Genomic DNA, 23791 nt, shown 5'->3' on the forward strand with positions numbered 1-23791 from the left:
AGCGAAGGAGCCCCATGGCTTTGGAGAGGTGGCTTGAAAGAGAGGATGATGACTTGGCCTCATCTGAAGGAAAGTAATTTGAAGAACCTAAAAATGTCCCAAGATAATTTAGCTGTGAGACTTACTATAAATGCGTAGAGGATAACAGAAGCAGAGAACCCGGTAAGGGGTAATCACAATTTATCCGGGAAACAAGGAGTTGCCTTTTATCCGGATGGGAAATGGTTGGAGGTTAGTTAGAGCTGCTACTACAAGCAATTATTTTGTGATGGGCTGCCTCTGTTTTCCACAGCTCCAAAAAACAACTGGAAATAGGAGGTACTCTGAATTACATCTTCATAAAAAGGCTTCCTATATTAACTTGTAGTGGCCTGTGGTCTTTTTTCCTGCTGGTTCATCATGTTTAAGTAGTAATCTTGCGGCTTCCTGCGGTGTTTTTTTTTTTTTTTTTTAACATTTATTGAACATGTATTCTGTTACTCTTTTATACCTCCTGTTGCCGGCAGAAGCTTTGTGATACAGTGTTAGGAAGTCAGAAATTACTTTTTTCTTTTTTTCCTCACCAGGAGTTTCACCCAATTATTTCTAAATCAATAAATCCTCCCTTTCCCTTTTAATAAATGGTAAAGTCATTTATGGGCCTCTTAAGAGTCTTTCTCTTCTCTCCTATTCAGAACTCTCTAAGCTGTGATTCCAACTATAAACCCCTATAGGTGGTATCTCCAACTACTTCCCAAGAAAAGAGTCCAAAGACCTAGGTTCAGGGCAAGTCTGTCACTTCATCTCTGAGTGAAGCACATCTTTTAAGTTGTCTGTCACAAATGTTCTCGCTGAAAGATCAGGACAACGTGAATACCTCCCCACTGCCTCTCCTTGGGCCGGTTTATGTGCCCCATGGTTTTGCACGGCTTCATATTTTCCTTTTTATGTGGCTCACTCTCTCCAAAGGGCGATTCTTTTCTCTCCTCTCTACTCATTTGAATTTCCAAGTAACTGGAAGGTATCATTTATTTAAAGGACATTATATTTTATCACATATAAGATGCTATCATATTATTTTCCAATAATACAGAAAAGAAGAGCACTGCCAAAGAAACTAGGACTGCATGTTTTTACTACAGTGCTATGGATCATCCTGCAGTATCTTCTATTCGTTTGGACCTGTTTCCTCCATTCGGGGGAACTGAGAGATTTTTTTTCTGCTTTCCCTTGCACCCTTTGGCATGTGATATACAGAATCATTTTGCATCTGGCTTAGTAACTACTTTCTAACACAGTTGCACCTACTTGTGGGAATTTTTTTCCCTCTTATTTTGCTGCTTTGCAAGAAAATACAGAATTATTTCCATCACTTCTCTGAAATAATAATTTGCTTACAAATCAAGGAGTTTCCATTTTTTTAAAATAAACAATAGATATTCCATCTTTTCAGAGATATTTTAAATGCCAATCAAAGGGACACCTGGGTGGCTCAGCGGCTGAGTGTCTGCCTTTGGCTCAGAGAGTGTGGTCCTGGAGTCCTGGGATCAATTCCCACATTGGGCTCCCCGCGAGGAATCTGCTTCTCCCTCTGCCTATGTCTCTGCCTCTCTCTCTATGTCTCTCATGAATAAATAAATAAAATCTTTAAAAAAATAAAAAAAAATAAATGCCAATCAAAATCAGTATGTGCAGTACCAATGATGCACAAACATCAATGAAGATGACAGGACAGGAGGAGCTTTGACCAAGGTCCTCTCTGCTCAGGCGGTTTCAACTATGCTTCAGCCTCTACTGGTAACAGAGGCTACAAAAGGCAGCTACATCTCATAGATACTAAAATATAAAAAATTGTACATCTCGTAATCAATAAATTACATTATTTTGTTTTATGGGCAATCCTACCTTCTACATCCCCTTCATTAGTACTTGCAATAGTAATTTATCAAATATGCCATCTGTCCTATCAATTTATATTCTGCCCTGGTCCATAATTTATACCAACTCTGATTTTTAAGATGCTTTCCTCCTTGGTTATTGCTATGTGTGCAGGTGTGTGTCACTGTGTCACACAGAGCTCCAGATATGAGAGCTAATAATGGAAACTAAAGTCAAAATGCATATCATGATTTATAGATCAGCCAAACACCAAAGCTTTGATTAAAAACATAATCCTTCTATTATATTAAAGCGATTTAGGGGATCCCTGGGTGGCTCAGTGGTTTAGTGCCTGCCTTTGGCCCAGGGCATGATCCTGGAGGCCCGGGATCAAGTCCCACACTGGGCTCCCTGCATGGAGCTTGCTTCTCCTTCTGCCTGTGTCTCTGCCTCCCCCGCCCCTCTGTGTCTCTCATGAATAAATAAATAAAATCTTTAATAAATAAATAAATTAATTAATTAAACTGATTTAGTCATAGAAACTTCTAGAGACACATAATTTAAGTTGAAAAGCAAATTTTTTCAATAAGAACATATAACATGATTTTAACCAAGATATAATCAAAGACAGTTATAATTAATAATTTCTAAAACTATATTCTTTTTAATCCACATGGTTCATATGCTCCAGCAAAATTAATTACAAATAAAAGTTTAATGATAAAATAATTTTCAGAGACTACAGAAATGTTCATATACATACTAATGATTACTACTATCTTACCCTTTTTGGTGAAGATATCAGTGAAGTTCATTAATAGCTGAACAATCTGAAATCACTGCATACAGAATGAACTCTATGAAATGCAATCATTCACAGATGGACCCCCATCATCTTGCCCAAAGAAGCTCTTAGCACATACAGATTGGTAAGATAATTAGCCAGTTTCAGACTTTACATTTAAGGTTGCCTCCCACAGTTAAGCTGGGGTACAAATGCCTTAGCTCTAATGAAATATCTTTGTGAGTCGAGAGGGTGTCTCCACATTCCAAAAGGGCCATGCAATCAGCCCAAGTGCAGCACACCCAGGATTTCAATCTGAATAGTCCTGGTAGAATTACATTTCAAGGCCCTCCTGCTCCTAAGTGCCATTATCCTGCTCCTAAGAGCCCAGACCATACGGATCCCAGATTAAACAATCCCTCCACCACACACACACACACACAGAGATATCATATATAAAAATGCCTGGATATATTAGAACTGTGAAGAATAAGAGAAGGTGAGAGGGAGGTCACAGGGAAATAATATCAGAACACACAGGTTCCAGAAAAACCGTTTACAACTGATTTTAGATATTTCAGTTCTTTTCTAGCCAACCTGGCTAAGGTTCCCAAAGATTTCTCTCCTGCTCCTTCACCACCTTTCCCTTCTCTAGCTCTTCTTTATTGCTTATCTCCTCTCTTTTGGCTCATCCCAATGCTTCTATACTTTTCTACTACTCACATTCAACTCTGGAATCAACACCATGCCCTTGAGTGTCTCCCTAGCTGAAATTAGCAAGAAAGAGTCCCATACACAGACAGCACACTTGCTAAACAAAATTCTGGTGCCAACTGTTAACATTTTTCCTGCCATGCTATATGCAGAATGGTTGAGAAATTTATCTTAGATCACACAACCAATGCCACCCTATTGGTTTCCAGAAATCTGCCTTCACTTTTTCCTTTCCTTCCACTCTAACTGGAACTCACTGACATTCTGCTGATTATGAAAAATATGCAACTAAAGTACATATTAAAAAGAAGGTTGAGGAGGAGCAGGTACAAATTTTTGTTACGGTGCTGTTGCTATAAATCCCGGGTAAAGACTCTTAAACTGGAATTCTTGCTGAGTCCACCCCCTAATGTTTTATCACTGGGATGCAACCCATTCTCAATGGATCTGCATGAAATTACCAGGAGAATTTAGGCTACCCCAATATCTATTTACTAATCATGAACTAATGCTTTTAGAGCAATATTTGCTCTGACCTGCCATTTAATGCTAAGGATTAGGAGATGATGGAGGGGAAAAAAGGGGAAAGGAAATAAATGGACACTGATATAATAACCATTTTGTGTCAGGGTTGCTGGTGCCACACTCACCTCCATTGCTCCCAGAACAATATCACTAGAAAGATCAGAGAATATGGTGACCTTCTAAATTCAGAACACAAAATGTGAGGTCTAAGCTAATCTCACTTAGATCTGGAGGGACAGGAAAACACACACACACACACAGTTGGGGTTTTATACATGTAGTCTGCCTCTCTAATTCACAGGGCTGCTGTATTGTCAAAAAGAGCTCTTATTAGGAGAAAATATCAAATAACAAAGCTTGTTTTTTTGATGATTTTCTCCTATTATAAAATTTTGCAGCAAATTTGGAAAATGTTGATTCATTTCCTTAGAGGTTTTCTATGTAAATAATTTTATATTTATGATTGAAGCATACACATTTATGTACTTATTTTTTCACTTAATACTATAACATGAGCATTTTGCCATTTATTAAAATTATTCATGAACTTTACTTCAAAGTATCTTTACATACTATTCCATCAGTACAGACATACTATAAGTTACAAAACGACAGATATATTTTTATATGTTTTAAGAGTGTCATTGTTTTCAAATTCTCCATTACACGATACATATATTTGTATACACTAGGAGTATTTACTTTGTTTTTAGAGCAGGTTTGTAGGAAAATAATGAAAAGCCTATTTTAAAATAATTTTTATTTACTACCTTTTCAAAGAATCCACTTAAACATTTAAAAAAATGAAAGCTGGCTTTTTAAATCCCCTCTGTTGTATTTTTGGTTTTAGGTTATGTTTTTCTGGTTTTTTGCTGTTGTTGCTATTTCTTTCAACTTTATGGAGATCCGGGGACTTTAAGTCGATGCTGTCATGGGATAAGTCCTGGAGGATCTTCAGGGAGCAGCTGAGTTTATTTTGAAAGTTCAAGGGAGATGAATTGTTTGGCCTAAGGGCAGACTGTGGCAGATTACATTTTCTAAAGATGACCATGACCATATCTCCTGTCATACATACTACTCTTCTAACAATGTGACTTTGATACTCTTCCTAACAAGACGTGGATCTATGCTAGAACTCTTTCTCCTTGAACCTGTGTAGTGGGCCTGTGTGATTGCTTGAAACAACAAAATATGATGGAACTGACACACCGAGTATGAAGGAAATATGAAGTCACTTCCAACGTGAGGTTATAAAAATGCCACGCACTTCCACTTTGTTCTCTCTTCGGATACTAGCTTTGGGGGAAGCCAGATACCATGTAAAGAGTCCATCTGTGAAAGTGCCCAAACCAGCCCACAGGGAGAGACCACATAGAGGGCCCTAAGAGCACATGGGGAAGGAGATAGACCCTCACTGCTCCAATACTTTGCCATTTCAACTCCAGCCACAGGGTGAGAGGTCATGAGCCAGATCTGCTCAGCCTAGTTCTTCCTGAACTTCTGACCCACAAAAACTGTAAAACAGAAATAATTGTTGTTGGGTGTGTTATTGTGCAATGAATAACTGAAATAAGAGTTTTAAAACACTGATCTCCCCCTCTCAATTTAGGTGATGTAATTTTTCAGGACTTTAGTTGTGCTTTTTGTTTAGACACTACAAATCAAAATCATGCATAAAGGTAATGCATTATTATTTTATGCACATGAGGTATGTTTAGATTTGTTTAGACACCTACCAAGTTCTTTGCATCCCAGCTTTCCCTTCTGAAGTAACATTCTTTTTTCCTAAGATACATTCTTTAGAATTTCTTTCAGTGAAAGTCTATTGGTGATGAATACTCTCCATGTCTGTTTTTCAGAAAATGTTTTTTATTTTGAAAAATAACTTGCTGAGTATACATCTCTATGTCAATCATTTCTTCTCTCAGGACTTAGAAGGTACTTTTCCACTGCTTTCTGATTTCCATTTTTACTGTTGGAAGAAGTCTGCTTTTTAATTAATTATCATTCTTTTGCAGGTCATTTGTCTTTTCTCAGACAGATCTGTCTTTTCCCTGGCCGCTTCTTATAGCTTCTTATCTTTAGTTTCACTAAAATGGTTTAGGTTTGCATTTTTTTAAATTTAATTGACTTTGATGCTTCATGTTTCCTATATTTATGGATTATGTTATTATTTAAGTTTAAGAGATCTCAACCTTTACCTCTATTTTATAATTTCACAATTCTACTCTAATGTAATTCTTCTCATTCTATCCTCCATGTTTTGTTATCCTCCTTCCATATTTTCTATATCCTCTACTCTAGCTCACCAATTCTCCTTCGGCTAGGTCTAATCTGATGTGTGTTCATTTCAACAATCATTTTCCATTTGTAAAAGCTCTACTCAGTTCTTGCTCAAGGTTACCTAGTTAATTTTGATATTCTCTTATTGACTTATTTTTTTCTATAAAAATTTCATACTTGGTTATATACTGCATCTGACAATTCCAGAATATCTTCAGGCATTTGTGGATGCCAGGATGACATCCACAAAAATCTGTAATTTTTCATTTGCTTTTTGTCTCTAAGGACTCTCAATGTTAGTGGTTTGTTTGCATTTCAGTTTTTGCTTATGAGCTTTTATTTGTTTGAAAGTGATATAGAGGAATTCTGAGAATTTTCCTCCAGAAGAAGTTTGTGCTTCTGTTGGAAACCAGGGGATGCTAATGACATAGGACATTAGGTCCCATATCAGGGCTTAATATGGACACACATTTTTAGTAAGATAAGTCCCGGGCTTGGTCTTCAGCTCTTAGCATTGAGATCAGAGTTTTATATCTCCTAATTGATTCTAGTTCCCTGATTTTGTGTTTTGTAGGAGTTTTTGTTTGGGGAGAAATGTGCAGATACTCTTGGAGATTCCTTAAATTTGATGAGCCCAATAATACATTTGAAAATATGTTTTATCCAAGAAAATGCATTTCAACAAGAGAGTCCTCTTGCGTAGCTCTGCTAGATATTAGTCAGAACAGTTTCTACTGGACATAGTTATATTATCTCATTTATATCTCTCAGCAATCCTCAAGACAATTTTTTTTTCTCACTTGACAGATGGGAGGTTAAGAAACTAACATTACATAGCCAGTAAGCAGAAGCACCCATTAGTACTGGCACCAGAATTTGAACACAAATCTGTTTAAAGCCAAACTTGTGTTCTTCACTACTGTGTAATATCGCCTCTCAGTCACAAATTTCATGAAGATCTGTATCTTTTTAGAGGCATCTCTTCTTTATCTTCTACTTGCTCTCTCTAGTTCCAGTTTTAGTATCTGCTTTTTAATTCTATCATGACAGACGTTCGACTGAATGGTTATCAGTGACTGCCAAGCCTTGATGCAAACACTGATAAGCTGCTCTGAGTTTGGAGAGAAAAGAAAAAAGAAGTCATCCAACAGAACAGATATGGAAGTTTTAGGAACACAGTCTGAGACATGAGTCATATAAAATTTTAAAGAGAAACTGCTATAATCTTCTTTAGATCAAAGTTATTTTCCTCAATGCTCAAATTATTCTTTTAAAGTACATAAATAAAATAAATAATTGTCCTCTCTGCTAATATCACTGCACTCCAAATTGCCTTTAGCAGAATCAGAGGAAATAACCATTGGATGAAGTCTCTTCCATTTGCAGAGGCAGAGATTACTCAGGCCCTATTTGATATTAAGAATCTCAACATAAATCCTGGAGTTTCGTATCAAGTCCTCCTAATTAATTAAATGTTATGCGTTACAAATTTTAAAATGTTAACTCCATCATTGATTTATACTCCATTTGTTCTGAAAATGTTTTTGTTTCCTAATTCATGTCAACTTAAAAAAAAAAAAAAAGAGGGATACCTGGGTACCTGGGTAGCTCAGCAGTTGAGCATCTGCCTTCAGCTTAGGGCCTGATCCCACAGTCCCAGGATTGAGTCCTACATTCATACTCATGAATAAGTAAATGAAATCTTAGAAAAAAATGAAAATAAAAATAAATAAAAAATTAAAAAGAGTAAATAAGTCTTCCCAGCTAAGTATTCAACTAATACTATTTAAAAATATGTTACTAAAAAATTCATCTTCTCATCTTAAGATCATAAATATTTTTAACTGACACCAAAAAAAAACTCCTTTTATAAGACAATTCAAATGACATTCAAAATTTGGTTTGTAAAATTTGATTTAAAGAAGATTTTAAAATATATATATATATCCACTTATTCATTCATTCCATAAACATTTAGTCTGCATGTCTTATATGCCAAACAACATGCTGCAGTCTCAAGAGCACATATGAAACATTCTTGACCTCCAGCTGCTCACACCTATACTATCACCTCTAATATCTTACATGCAAACACACACATACTCAGAATCTTGCTGCTTTTTGCTAGCGGCAGCAAATAATCACTTCCCAAGTTGGAGCTTCAAAGTTTAAAAATGAACTATTAATGTCATAACAGGACAATCGATTAAGTTTCAGTTTTTATCTTTAACAATCATTTGCTCCAATATATACTGAACTTCTGTTATGGGCAAATGGCTCATTGAGTTTTCAACTCTTCTACTGAAAAACTCTTTTAAAACAAGCTTGGAGAACTTTCATCTCTAGTGTTACACCATGCTACTGTAGGATGACTCAGGCTCAGTCAGTAAATTTTAAACATTTGTGAGTAATAGAACCCATGGAAAATCTGATAAAAAAAATATGTGCACATACAAGAAAATTTTCTATAAATTTCAGAAGTGGTTCAGGAAACCCCTAAGATCCCAATACAGACCATTCAGTAGGACCACGGGAATATCTGCTTACTGTGTGTGCAACCTCAGGGTGTGATCTTTAGTCACCTCTCATTCAAGTTAGTATTCCCTGTCCCAGAGCAGATTTCAAAAAGTATTTGCTGAATGAGCACCTTGGGAACATTGTTCTTATGAAGTTCTTATGTTATCTTCCTCTTCCCCCCAAAACTTCCAAATCCTCAATTTCCACTTATATACTTTTCTAAAACTTACTTGCTCAAGACTAATTTGACAGTCTAGGCAACTCTCTCTTTTCCAGACTCTACTTTCCTAATTTTCTCTCCTCCACCTCCTATCAACTCAACTGTTACAACAACCCATTTTCCCAGAGAGTAAAAACAATGCAGGCCAGCAACGAAACATTTCCAGGATACAGTTTCTGAGAAAGTATCCCTTGAGAAAAAGCAAAAAGATCCTTATAAGAAATACAAAGAGGTTATACCTCATTTTATCCAGGGATAAACTCATGGCAGCTCCCATACCCTACTTATACGTTAAATAATTAGAATTCAGAAGTAAAATGATTATATGGGTTACATTTCAACACTTACTCAAATTAAAAGGTGGTTAGCCTTTTTCTTACAGAAAGTCAGCTCAACTTATGAATTACTTTGACAAACAACACTGACTTCGTTATGAGGCTATATAACAACCCGAGAGCTAAATATGCACTTTTGAGATTTTGGCAATACTTATTTAAAGCATATGCACAATATAAAATACACTGAAAGTACATACCTGGTAACAACTGAAGCTTATGCCAAAAAAAATAGATAACTTAAAAATGATCAAGGAAATAATGATGGATTTTTAAAGTACCTTTTTTAAAAAAGATTTTATTTATTTATTTAATAGGGAGAAAGAGAGTGTGCAAGCAGGGGATGGAGCAGAGGCAGAGGGAGAGAGACTCCACACTGAACCTGGAGCTCGATGTGGAGCTTGATCTCATGACCCTGGGATCATGACCTGAGCCAAAATCAAGAGTTGGATGCTCAAGCGACTGAGCCACCCAGGGGCCCCAGATTTTAAAAATATTTTTAAAGGGTATTTGAACAAAAATGTTTGAGGGCCAACAGAGGCAGTATGATGATTAAGGATAAACCCATGAACAGATAGATCTTTGCGGTTACCCGAGTCCAAAATCCAGCCAAGAAAGGAAGAGAAAAATAGCAATGGGTTTGAAGACTCAGTATACTCTCCTGCCATCTTAGAACAGCCTCTCTTTTCCTAGCCTATAAAAACGCAATCAGAAGATAAGTGTGACTTCCTGCAAAGCCCTTTCTAACTGTGTGTTTCACCCTAAACAATGTCTGTTCTGCGTGCTGCCAAAAAGAATGCACTTATTATATCCACTGAACAATTTGTAAAGAAGGCAGATCTCATGTTACACATTCTTACTACACACACACACACACACACACACAAACAGGGAAACTGCTGGAGGTGATAGAGATATCTACTCAAGGTGGTAGTAGTATCATGGTGTCTGTATATGCTCAAACTTACCAAACTATATGTACATTAAACATATGGGTTTTTGTAATTTAATTATACCTCAATAAAGCTGTATTTTTTTAAAGAATGCACTCTAAACATATAGCCTAGCAAAGGCTATAGCAAAGCTCCTTGCTGAGAATTTCTTTTAAATATATTGATAAACGTTAATTTCTCAAAACCTTATTTTTGCTACTATAATTATGTGTGCCTCCTATATATATTTATTTTTGTTGAAAACAATAAAGCTATTGTTTTAAAAATAAATATTTACATGGATTAAATTTCTTAAATAAAAAAATGAAACTATAAATGCACTAGAAACATACAGGACAATATTTTTTCAATGGAAGGGATGTGGGTAAGGAAGATCATCCATAAAAAGAGTTGGTTTTCTTTTAAAGAAGCCATAAAGGAAAAGACTACAAATTTCATTTCATAAAACATATTACATTTTGAAAGGGTCTAAGTTAAAAGATCTATGATAGGCTGGAAGAAAATACTTGCTACATATATAGCAAATATATCTATAATATAAACAGTTAACACCTATAACATAAACAGTTCCTATAAATCAACAGGAAAATACTTTTTAGAAAGTATTTAAGAAGGAAAATAGCATGGGGCGTGTGGATGGTACAGTGGGTCAAGTGCCTGCCTTGGACTCAGGTCATGATCTCAGGGTCCTAAGATAGAATCCCACATTGGGCTCCCTGCTTAGCGGTAAGTCTGCTTTTCCCTCTCCCTCTGCACCCCCCTCCACCCTTGCTCCTGCTCTCTCTCTCAAATAAATAAAATCTTAAGAAAAAGAAAAATTGCACAAATGAACAAAAAATGCAAGCAGGCAATTCACAGAGAAAATAGCCCTTGCTATTTTCAGCAAAAAAAAAAATGTGTATTAAGTAAAAAATAATATATCATCTCTCACCCAACAAATTGCCAAAAATTTAAGATTAAATTTGTACATGATGTTGTTTTTAGTATTGAGAAATAGGCAGTCTTATCCTTTACAAAAGAGAAAGTAAATGGTACATTTTGGAAAGGTGATTTCACAGTATCTATCAAAATTAAAAATGGTTTGGTTGCATTTCTAGACATCTATTATATGGGAATGCTTACTTGTGAACCAAAACAAGCAATGCAGCATTGCTTATAAAGTGACACACATGTGCTAGTCACTTGGATAAGACTCCCCTAGATGACAAGTGCCTAAGCCTACAACATCTGGGTATTTCAGTGCTAATTGCTAGCTATGCAGAAGAGCATAAGCCGATGACTCCTCTTTTCACAGAGATTGAGTCATTCTCTACAATGAACAATCCTTGGAGAAACAGCCAATAGTTTACTGATGGGCTTTGTCAACTGGAGTCCAACCCCCAAAAGCTTCCACAGCAGCTGTCTAAGATCTCCAGAATTCATTTGGGAGCAAGAATTTTCCATCTGCTTTCCCAAACCTTATTGAATGCAATATAATGTAATGTAATATCATCATATGATCATACATTCCCATATAGTCTGACAATTTTGCTATTGTCCCGCATACATATGCAGTAGATGGATCATTTCTTGTTTTTATTCTTTAACAAAACATTAATATTAGTTCAGTTCACCAATCAATGCCAATCAATGAGTTGGGACTAACGCCAATAAGTGACACAGTAGTAAGAATGAGTAAGCAAGCTCTTATATTGCTTCTATGAGCAAAACAATTGATTCTCATGTTATTTATACCATTTCTAAAGGCAAGAAACAGAATCCCAGAAGAAGCATAAAATAGTGTTTAGATTCCCACAATCCTCCTTCGTTTATTTACAATTCCCTCCTTCATCCTTCCTGCCTGTCCAGATGGTTTTCTTCTTTGTTTCTCAAACTAAATTATGTTCCCTGCCTTAAGATGTTAAATACTTCAAAGGCCTTCCTCTTTAGTTCCTCACAAACAGAAGTCATAAACTCTTACCTTTGCCGGATTATGCTGGGGTTAGCTGTCACTAAATGACTTTTAGATCCAACATCTTTAGTGTATTCACTTGACAAAGGAGGAAGATTGCATCTGGAGAAACATAACATTTTAGAATGATTTGCAAACTTTTAAATCAAGTCTGTTATCAAGACCAATAGGAATTTTACTAGATCTAGCTCAATTCACAAATAATCACTTTCAGCACTCCTCCCTTTTGACAGTCATTACATGATCATCTATAACTATCTTTAAAACGCAGTCATAAAAACGAGTTCTCCTTTAGAAGAAAGAAAACGTCAACTAGAGAGTTAAGCAATCTATTAAAAAGGAGACATTAACGAGAATGAATTTATTCCATTCAAAATATTTTTGGGGTGGTAAGACAGGAAGTATTAGGCTTGAAACTAGAGCTCAGGAGGGTGTGGTACTCTAAGGACACAGGGCCTGCTGTGTTCTCTGCATACCCAGAAACCTCAAGACACAGGGAAGAATTGTATTTGCTATGGTTTTCTTTCAGTTCCCAAATTCTAAATTATAATAGTATATTCAGAGCAAACTCTGTCACCTAAATCCAACTCATACAAGTATACAGGTTTACTACTGGTGAAACACAGTGATTTGTTATCTAAATAAATGCAGTGATTCTCCACAGTCCCAGTTCAGCCAAGGCAAAGAGTACAGGTGATGTTCTCCTGGTGACAAAAATAACTGCCCCCCCCCCACACACACCACCCCAGCCCTGGTTGCTTTCCTTGGCCACAATGTCTTATGAATGTTTACAATGGAAAATATGGCAACTGCAAATCCAAATCCCATGGCTTTCTGCCAGTGGAACATTAGGCAAGTTAATTCATCTGCCTGGCCTTGATTTTCTCATTATACAAAATGAGGATAATGACTTTTCCTCTCTAATGAGGTTGTTGTAAAGATTATAGTAAGAAATGCATAAAATGTCCCTACCTTGATACCTCACACATAGTAAAAACTCAAAAACATCATGTATCAGAAATATATTTATAATTAAATATATCCTTTTTATGAAGACCCTAAATGAGTCTGTAGTTTGCATTATGTTTTCTTTTATTATTCTGTCCTAATTTCTCCTCTCCACCCCTAGCTCTAACTTGACTCCTACCACATCAGGGCATCTCTAACTCTTGACGACTTTAACAAAGTAAAATGCCATTTATTTGTAGGTAAAGAGATACAAATATTGAGGTATCTGCTATTCCTCCAACTATTAAATTTACCCTACAAATTTCCCCAGGACATGGAATTTTCCATGCACCCACTCAGCTGATCAGCTCAAGTTCCTTGATGTTATCTTGTATTTGCCCTGTGACTCCTACCACATCAGGGGATCTTGGGTGGAATTTGTCTCAGTTGATTTGGAATCTTCCTTTCATCTGCTCTATGGTAAAGAGATACTGGCTCTTCAGGCAGCTACCCACAGATTACTCAGCCAGTTGTTGACATTTGCTGGTGCCCAGTGAGAAAAACACAATGGTCATTGTAGGTGCTGGGGCGGAATCGAAGTCACAGGGCCTCCTCATGAGGTGTCTATAGTCTAACGGTCATACCATATCCTGTGTGGTTTCTGAGGACCCCGTGAGGGAGCGTACTTAAGCATTACCAGCCAGGCTCATCCGGCAGTGGTGCTGACCATGGTCTTGTGATTTAACTGATCTTTGCAAAGACGATGGTGACTTCCAGGATAAAACATAAGATAAAATTTGGACATTTATGTCTTAAGGAAGCTTTGATCTTGATGGTCCTTCATAACATTCAAGAATCAAACACATTATATCAAAACCGTAACCTCTAAATACTGCTGAGGAATGCAATCAACCTGTTTTGTCATTATTAATGAAATGGTCAGTTTTAATGAATAAATACTTTGTTTTTCTATGTGTTCCTTGTAAGTTGGCTTATATGTCTGAGTTCCTTCATACCTTCTATCACACAATAAAAGCTCAAGAAAAACTTCTGGATACTGATGATCAACACAGGGAAATGCTAAAACAATTACGATAACATTTCATAAATACATTTCTGGGAAATAATGACACTCTATTTTGGTGTAAATATCTATCTTAAGTTCTTCAAGTGCAAATATCTGTGACATTTCCTTGTAGCTCTTTTTTTAGAAAAAGTACACTGCAATTTTAGCTCCTTGATTACTAAGTTGATAACTACATAGGTTTACATAAAAGGCAAATTTAATAAAAGATTGTTTCTAATAAGGCATAATTGTGTAAAAGTGTTTCAAACTTTGCATTATCACCTTATTGGTACAATTAACAGATATTAATGGCTAATGTGTCTTAGTAACTGTGCTCATGATCCAAAAGGATGTGATCACAGAATTGATGACAGATGACTATTCTTTGAATTGGCACATAGAGGTGGCAGGGGAATGGGCTTGGTGAAGAGGAATCTTCAAATAGAAAAAAATCATAAAATTACTTTTAAAATGTTATGCATATCATTCATCATCAGGGAACTACAAATCAAAACTACAATGAGATATGACCTCATACTGTCAGAAGGACTAAAATCAACACAAGAAACAACAGGTGTTGGTGAAGATGCAGAGAAAGGGGAACCCCCTTGCAAAGTTGGTAGGAATACAAACTAGTGCAGCCACTCTGGAAAACAGTGTGGAGGTTCCTCATAAAGTTAAAAATAGAGCTACCCTATGACCCAGCAATTATACTAACTAGGTATTTACCCCAAGAATACAAAAGCACAAATTCAAAGGGATACATGCACCCCAATGTTTATAGTAGCATTACTTATAATAGCCAAAACATCAAAACAGCCCACGTGTCCATAATTGATGAATGGATAAAGAAGTGATATGTGTGTGTGTGCGCGCACACACACACACACACACAATGGAATATTACTCAGTCATCAAAAAGAATGAAATCTTGCCATTTGCAGTGACATGGATAGAGCTAGAAAGGATTGTGCTAGGTGAAATAAATCAGTCAGAGAAGGAGAAATACCATATGATTTCACTCATATGTGGAATTCAGAAGACAAAACAAATGAGTAAAGGGAAAAAGGTGGGGGGCAAACCAGGAATCAGACTCTTAACCGTAGAGAACAAACAGATGGTTGCCAGAGGGGAGGCAGATAGGGGGATGGGTTGAATAGATGATGAAGACTGAAAGGGGCACTTGTTATGATGAGCACCAGGTGTTTGTGGAAGTGCCGAATCACTGTATTATACATCTAAAACTAGCATTACACTTTATGATAACTAACTGGAATTTAAATAAAAACTTTAATGTGTCACACATATTTAAGTATGCAAAACACACATTTGAGCATAATTCCAAGGCACCAAAATTATGTTGCCCTCACTTGTATCCCTGAGCCACCCAAGTCATCTTCAGGATGCAATCATGTTACCTCTGTCTTACAGTCCTTCCAGGTAAATTTTATTTTAAATTTAATATTATTTTAAAAACAATATTATATTATTTTTAGAGTGTTATTTTGCATTATAGAGCAAACGTTTACCTTGAAAAACAAGAAATAGATTTTTAACATTAGAAAATGTACTTGAAAATGTCTAGGCAAAGAAAATTACAATACTGTTATATCCTAATACTGAAGAACATTTTGAACTGTAATGTAATGTATCACTATGTGCTGGTAAGGCTATCTTTCTATCTGTTCTCCCACTGTAACTCTCCATGCACCCTATAGTCTAAGAGCAGACGTACTACCAGCTTTCTAATCATATGTACTCATTAAATGTTTAATTTCAAATGTATGAAACTACCTCAATTTTCTCAAGGTGCCCCCCGAAATGTGTATGAAGCAATCATTTATAAGTATAACCATAAATGGGGCAGCCCTGGTGGCGCAGCAGTTTAGTGCTGCCTGCAGCCTGGGGTGTGATCCTGGAGACTTGGAATCGAGTCCCATGTTGGGCTCCCTGCATGGAGCCTGCTTCCCCCTCTGCCTGTATCTCTTCCTCTCTGTGTCTCTCATGAATAAATAAAATCTTTAAAAAAAAAGTATTTCCAAAAATGGTCAAATGAGAATAGTTTATAAACAATTTATAACAATTACTCCCATATTGTAAACCATAAATGAGGCTTTTTAAAAATTCAAATATGTTATGAAAATGGCCCTATTCTTTGCAGGAATTCAAGATGGTGGCACATGAAGACCCTGAACTGACCTCCTTCCATTGATACAACAAATCTATGGCTATCTCTAGAATAATTCTCCCTGGAAAAGACCTCAAAATAAGCTGAATAGCAACTCCACAACAAAAAGATAAAAGGGCCAAATCAAGAAAGGTAGAAGAGGCAGAGACATGGTCTCATCAAAAACCCCACTACTGGCATGGCAGGGATGGATCTCACAAATACAGATTATATCCCTAAGGAGCAAAGTATTTGATCCTCATATCATGCACCCCAACCCTTGGGACCTGCACCAGGGAGACAAGGCCCCAAAACATCTGGCTTTGAAAACCAGCATGGGGACACCTGGGTGGCTCAGTGGTTGAGCATCTCCCTTTGGCTCAGGTCATGATCACGGAGTCCTGGGACTAAGTCCTACATCAGGCTCCCCGGAGGGAGCCTGTTTCTCCCTGTGCCTATGTCTCTGCCTCTCTCTCTCTGTGTGTCTCTCATGAATAAATAAACAAAATCTTTAAAAAAGAAAGAAAGAGAAAGAAAGAAAGAAGAAAGAAAGAAAGAAAGAAAGAAAGAAAGAAAGAAAGAAAGAAAGAAAGAAAGAAAGAAAGAAAGAAAGAAAGAAAGAAAACCACCATGACTTACACCTAGAAGACTCAAAGTACTGTGAGAAGCTGAGACTTTCATCTTAAAAGGGCTCATGTGCAGGTCACTTACTCTGGGTACCTGTACAAAAACAGTAAGTTTAAAAGCACCTAGACCTTTTGTGAAAGAAATTAATTGGCTAATCTTAAAGCACCTGCCAGAAGGGCAGGCGTCTGCTGGAACTCTCTCCAGGAATGGAGATGCTGCTATGTGGCATTTTTGCACTCTCCTACCTTGCTGGTGCTGCTTCCCCTAGAATGGTGCTCCCATTCTCCCCTTTAAAAGATGCAAAATGCCAAACTTAGCAAGTGTGTTTGCCAGTATCTCAGCACTCATTTGCCCTCCTAAAGCCTGTGGAAAGACATGCACCAGTCTGGCATTCTCCTGTGGACCCATGTCACCAAAGCCAGCAGGTGCATTCAGAACACACAAGTGATGCCCCTTAAACATATGTCTCTGAGCCAAGGGGAACTTATATATCTAGGCCCCACAAGTTTGAAACAATTAGAGAAACAGTTCCTGGCAGGCTACCACTCCCTGGTCAGATATAGACAGCAGACTAAGACACACCCCCATCTTCCTATGACCATTCCTTCAAGACTGGGAGACACACTGTTTGACATTATACATAGAAACAGACACAGAGAGTAAAGCAAAATGAGGAAAAGAGATACATTCTCCAGTGGAAAGAACAAGATAAAACCCCGGAAAATACCTTCATTAAATGGAGATAAGTAATTTACCTGATAATGTTCAAAGTAATGATCACAAAGATGCTCACCAATCTCAAGAGTATGGATGAACACAGAAAGGCTTCAACAAAGGGATATAAAATATAAGAAAGTACCAGACAGAAGTCACAGAGCTGAATACACTAACTAAACTGAAAAATACAGTAAAGGTGTTCAACAGAAGATGAGATTAAACAGAAGGAAGGATCAGTGACCTGAAAGACAAGACAGTGCTCATCAAAACAGAGCAACAGGAAGACCAAAAAAAAAAAAAAAAAAAAAGAAGCAAAAACAAACAAAACAAACCTTAAGTGAAGATAGCTTAAGGAACTTCTGAGACAATATCAAACAGATCAACATACGCATAATAGGGGTACCAGAAGGAAAAGAGAAAGAGATAGAAAACTTATTTAAAGAAATAATTGCTGAAAACTTCCCTAACCTGGGGAAGGAGGAAACTGACATTCAGATTTAGAAAGCCCACCTAAAGAGACCCACACATCAGAACACATTATAATTAAAATGTCAAAAATTAAAGATGGAACCTTACAGAATCTTAAAGCAGCAAGAGAAAAAAAAAATGTGTTACGTATAAGGGAATGCCCATAAGACTACATGCAGATTTTCAACAGAAACCTTGCAGATCAGAGGGAGTGGTAGGATGCATTCAAAGTGCTAAAGCAAAAACTGGCAATCAAGATTTTACCTGGCAAGGTCATCATTCAACTGTCAACTGTAGGAGACATAGTTTTCCAGACAAGCAAAAAAAGGCCACCACTAAACTGGCCTTAAAAGCAATGTTAAAGGGACTTCTTTAAACTGAAGGGAGAGACGCCTGGGTGGCTCAGTTGGTTGAGCAACTGCCTTCAGCTCAGGGTATGATCCCGGGGTCCTGGGATCGAAGTCCCCTGTTGGGCTTTCCACAGGGAGCCTACTTCTCTTTCTGCCTATGTCTCTGCCTCTCTCTCTGTGTTCCTCATGAATAAATAAATAAAATCTTTAAAAAATAAGTAAGTACATAAGGGAAGGGAACCTATTAGGAACAAGGAAACATATAAAACTAAAAATGTCACTGGTAAAGGAAAATATATAATAAAGTTATCATGAAGGTTAAAATATAAAAATAGTAAAAATAACTATAATTACAATAATTAGTTGGAGGATACATGAAATTAAAGTATGTAAAACATGACATCAAAAACAAAACATGGATGGAGGAGTAAAAATGTAGGATTTTAGTACATGTTCAAACTTAACTTGACATCGACTTAAAATAGACTAGTGGGTATAATAGGCTGAGACCTGTAAGCCTCATGGTAACCACAAAGCAAAAACCTAGAGGAGATACACAAAAAAATTATGAGAATGGAATCTAAACTAGGTACTGAAGAAAGACATAAAACCCTAAGGGAAGAGAGCAAGGTAAGAAGAAACAAGGAACAACTATAAAACAGCCAGAAAACAATGAACTAAATGCCAAAAGTACATACCTTTCCATAATTACCTTAAACATAAGTGGACTAATTCTTCAATCAAAAGACATAGAGTGTCCATCAATGGATGAATAAAGAAGATGAAGTCTATATGCAATGGAATACTACTCAGTCATAAGAAAGAATGAAATCTCACTATTTGCCACAACGGAAATGGACTCTGAAGATATTATAGTAAGTGAAATAATCCACAGAGAAAGGTAAATAGTGTGATTTCCCTTATATGTGGAATCTAAAACAGGAATCAAACAAAACAAAACAAAATTCAGAAGTGGAGAGAACAGAGTGGTGGTTCCTAGAAGGGATGGGGTGGGAGTAAGAGTAAACTAATATAATGTTATATGTTAATTATAGTTCAATTTAAAAAAAAAAGAAAATTGTCTATTCTGGAAATTAAATCAGAGGTGCGTGTACACATAGCTCTAATTCTTTGAATTCTCAATCTTCACCTCTCTCATTATTCTATGAACATTATGCTTAATACTGTGCTGTGCACCCTAACCACGCACACTCATCAATTCTGAATTGTTGATTTTATAGAATGCAAATTTAGCCTTGTTTATTTGCAAAAAGTGAATATAACTCCTTAAAAGCTTAGGCTTGGTCTCTGACATGTTAAGTTTAAAATATGCATCTTCCTAAATATAGTGACACACACATATACCACTGAGGAATAATATAAAAATATGTTTATTTTACGGCCTCCTGACAGACTATATTAAGACCTCCTGAAATCACTTAAGTTCCCTGAATCTGTGAGTATAATAACCACTCCTCCTTGTTCCTTACAGTGTTTTTGGAAAGAGCAAATAAACATACTTGAGAACAAGCTGAAAATATAAACTAGACTACGTGAACTGTTACAATGACATAGTATTCATATAATCACAGATAGAACCAGTTTCTACAAAGGAAAGGCTTGAGGAATTTTCTGCTCCCACTCCCTTATATGCTGAGACCCAGCAACGGTAAAATGACACGCCATAGGTCACAGTGCTAGTTTGTGACAAGGGCTGTCCCCTTCCCTCTGTGTTGTTCCCTGGCTCCTCAGCCTCTACGTCATACCACTATATTGGAGTGGGGGCCTGAATTTGGCCGGGGGCCTTTGCTCTTTTCATCTATCTAAACTCTCCAGGTGATTGTGGCCACTTCCATAGCTAAAATATCTCCCCATCCTCATCTCACTGCACTGTGGCAGCACTTGGTGTCTTTCCAACATTAGAGCCTCAGAGAGACTCTTCCTGTGTTCAGACTGAAGTGGAGACAGGATTCACACTCCACATACCACTTCTCAGAAGTTCCTTGATCCCTCACCATCTGTCTTTGAATTATCCCTATCAGAGCACTAGCACATCTCCAGGTTCTACAAGCAAGACACAATAATTTAACATACCATTTCTATACTCAGCTAACACCTAATACCTAGTAGCAGCTCAATAAACAGATTGACTTATTGACTTACAAGGACTACTTTTTTATTTTCTACATTTTCCTATCGTTTATATCGCAATAATAACAATTGTAATGGAGAGGAAAACACATTTCTACACTGGAAAAACCATGGCAGGGCACTTCCTTGAAGGAAAGATACAAAAAGACCTCTCCACTCTCTACAGGCTTCACCAGTGAGATAAAAAGTCTTTTACGAAGTCCAACTCCCATTCTCTGAGTGGGAAATTGGCCCTCCCCCAAGTATATGGCTTCCACTGAAACACTGTCAACTAGGGTCTTCACCCTTGCCTGCTCCACTGAGCTCAAAACTCAGAGGTGGCTTAGTGTTCTCTTAGCCATATTGGACCACTTCTTAACTATTCTCTATTTGTCCTTAAAAATGATCACAAAATCCAAATCCCATGCTGCCACCCCCTTCCTTGGCTCAGCTTTCTTCCCTCTGTGTTACTGCAGGCTTTAGCCTTCTGACCCTGGAGCCTCTGGCACCTGGGTCATGGTCATTCCCATGTCAGTGAGACTTTGGGGCCCACCTGAAAGAATCCTCCACAACATAGCTTCAAAGCTCCTATGCTTCTTCAATTACAAATGTCTTCTTTTTCTGCCACAGATTGGTCATCCCCTCAACAAACTGAGTTCTGAAATCATACACTCCAGTGGGCCACACTTTGACATTAGTTCTTATTATCCCATCTGTCCCATCACCCACTCCCTCCAGGTTCTGAGTGACCCTGTTCTTTGACCCTATTGATGTCTTTCCTCTCGTTTATGCCTCTCAGTGCCCACTTCCTATATAGGTCAGACTTCAAGGTATGTCACCCTACGCTCTCTCTAGCCAGGATCCTCCATGATGTCACTCAGCTCCTTCTTTCCCTCTCACCTGGACAACCCCAAACCCATGTCAATCCAATCATTTGCTATCTTCACTTCGGGTCAAAATCACCCAACAGTGCAGGCTGGTGCCACTACAGGTATATGGTCTCTACCCCTGACTGGATGCATCTTAGCAGTTTTTTTACACATCCCTGCAGAAGCGTCCTGTTATCCCCTCCAAGTGACAGACATCTCACCCCTCTGCTCAGTACCTTAACCAAGCTTCCTTGCTGCTCAAAAGTTATGGCCCCTTCCTCCTCCCAGCCATACACAGATCAGATCTATCTTCAAATCCCACTTGCTACTCCAAAATGCTTTTGTGAAAAACAAAAAAGTAAAGGGTGTAGAGTGAAATGAATAAGTGAAAATATTTGTTTATAGACAATTTTCAAATCTAAAACAAAATCTAAGTGTTTCTGCTCTGGGGTCTCCCCATGATGTCTGAGCCCTTCTTGGCTTTGTACTTTCTTGGAGCATTTCCCTCGCTCCCGGGGCCCTCTCCTAAATTCACTTGTATGTGAATGAACTTGAAGGGAAGCTAAAGAGCAGTTACAATTGATTAATCACAAGTGACTAGTTTTGAAAGGCCCCAGGGCTTGTGGGAGGGGGTGGGGAAGAGGAGAGAAGGCAGAGGCCGCGCGGTGGGTGCTCTCTCTTACCGCATGACAAAATTTGCTTCATCTATTTGACGGCCACAGCCACTCTTCTTCAGAATCCCACCATTTCCCACCACCGCGCATTTCTTCAAGGGCAGCTGGAATGGGGTTGCCTAGCAACAGAAAACAAGGCGGGTTTTCACTGCAGAGAACACACAACGGCTCACAAAATCATTGTTTATAGCAGGCCCGTTGGAGGAATTTGATTGAAGACTGGGCAGACCAAAAGAGCATGGAGAAAGGAAGATGCCAAGAAGTTTGTAAGGAATAAGTTGGCCTGTTCCTTTGAAACTAAAAAAAAAGAAATAATAAAATAAAATAAAATAAAATAAAATAATAAAATAAAATAAAATAAAAATAAAAATAAAAATAAAAATAAAAATTAATTCCCTGAAGTGTATTTAAATATAACATACATTGTATCAAATAGACCGTGTACATTATAGAGAGTGGCTGCTAGGGCAAAGAGGAAAAATCCATACTAAACAGGATTAGTTCTCAAGGCATTCAACTGGGAACAAGCGCCAATGAGTTCTATCCCCCATCTGAATGCAATTTCACTCATTCATACAATCTGCAATTCACTCAACAAATGTGGCTGTTGGGGGGAGGGTAAAATACAAAAAGATAGAAAAAGTCACAGGCCTGAGGATTCCCCATTGGGGTTCTGGGGAGACTGTGAACACAGACACTTATACAACAGACTCTAAAGCAAAGGTCGTAGAGGACGTATGCTCTAAGTGCTGCGGAGAATCCCACACAAGAAGACAGGGCAGATTTCTGCCAAGCCAACTCAGGGAAAGCTTTCTCATTCGAGATGAATCTTAAAGGATGAATAGGATTTTGCCGGGGCAGAGAACACAGTATAAACAAAGGCACAAAGTACGCTGAAAGCAAATGCTGTGTTTATGAGAAAATGTACACTCCGGGTGGGTCTGTCTAGAACTCAGGAGGTGCTACAGGGCAAGTGACTTGTGCAAGCCAGACAGCATGTGACTTTCTTTCTGCAAACATTGAATTGGACTGCAAAGAAAATGTGCAGTGTACCTGAGTGTTCCCTGGAGTGCTATTTATAGTACCCAGGACTCTCAAAACCTACCAATTGCCCCTGAAAGTGAAATGTGTCATTCAGTGTCTTTTAGCTGGCTCAGCAAGAACCACCAGGTATGGGATCTCCCACTAGCTCAAACAACGCCTATTGGCGGCAGTTCTTTGGGGGAAGACCTTACATCTACATAACTGGTATATAAAATAACTATTCTGATATAAGTAGGCCATTCTGGATGAATTTGAAGCAAGTATGGATTATACCAAAGAATAAATGGAATACATGAATATATATTGTAAGGGCTTCATGGAGGCACAAAGAAATTAAACCAGAAAAATAAAATTCCAAGAGTCTGTGAGGGGCAGCCCGGGTGGGCGCCGGCTTCAGCCCAGGGTGTGATCCTGGAGACCCCGGGATCAAGTCCCACGTCAGGCTCCCTGCATGGAGCCTGCTTCTCCCCCTTTGTGTCTCTCATGAATGGATAAGTAAAGTTTTTAAAATAAATAAATAAATAAATAAATAAATAAATAAATAAATAAATAGTGTGAGATCACTAGTAGCTGAGGTAGGCACTTAATGCAG

General features: G+C 37.7%; 1 protein-coding gene across 1 annotated transcript in view; it reads right to left on the reverse strand.

Annotated features, from left to right (window-relative positions):
* The window catches only part of ST8SIA1 (ST8 alpha-N-acetyl-neuraminide alpha-2,8-sialyltransferase 1), a 146946-nt gene that overhangs the window by 35335 nt on the left and 87820 nt on the right, over nucleotides 1-23791 (reverse strand). Inside the window, exons 3-4 of the mRNA XM_055318715.1 lie at nucleotides 22165-22274; nucleotides 12149-12241 (exon numbers count right to left, since the gene is read on the reverse strand). Of these exons, the coding sequence (XP_055174690.1) occupies nucleotides 12149-12241; nucleotides 22165-22274 (203 nt within the window). The remainder of the gene's footprint in view (nucleotides 1-12148; nucleotides 12242-22164; nucleotides 22275-23791) is intronic.

Source organism: Nyctereutes procyonoides, unplaced genomic scaffold (assembly GCF_905146905.1).
Source record: "Nyctereutes procyonoides isolate TBG_1078 unplaced genomic scaffold, NYPRO_anot_genome, whole genome shotgun sequence".
Classification (NCBI taxonomy): domain Eukaryota; kingdom Metazoa; phylum Chordata; class Mammalia; order Carnivora; family Canidae; genus Nyctereutes; species Nyctereutes procyonoides.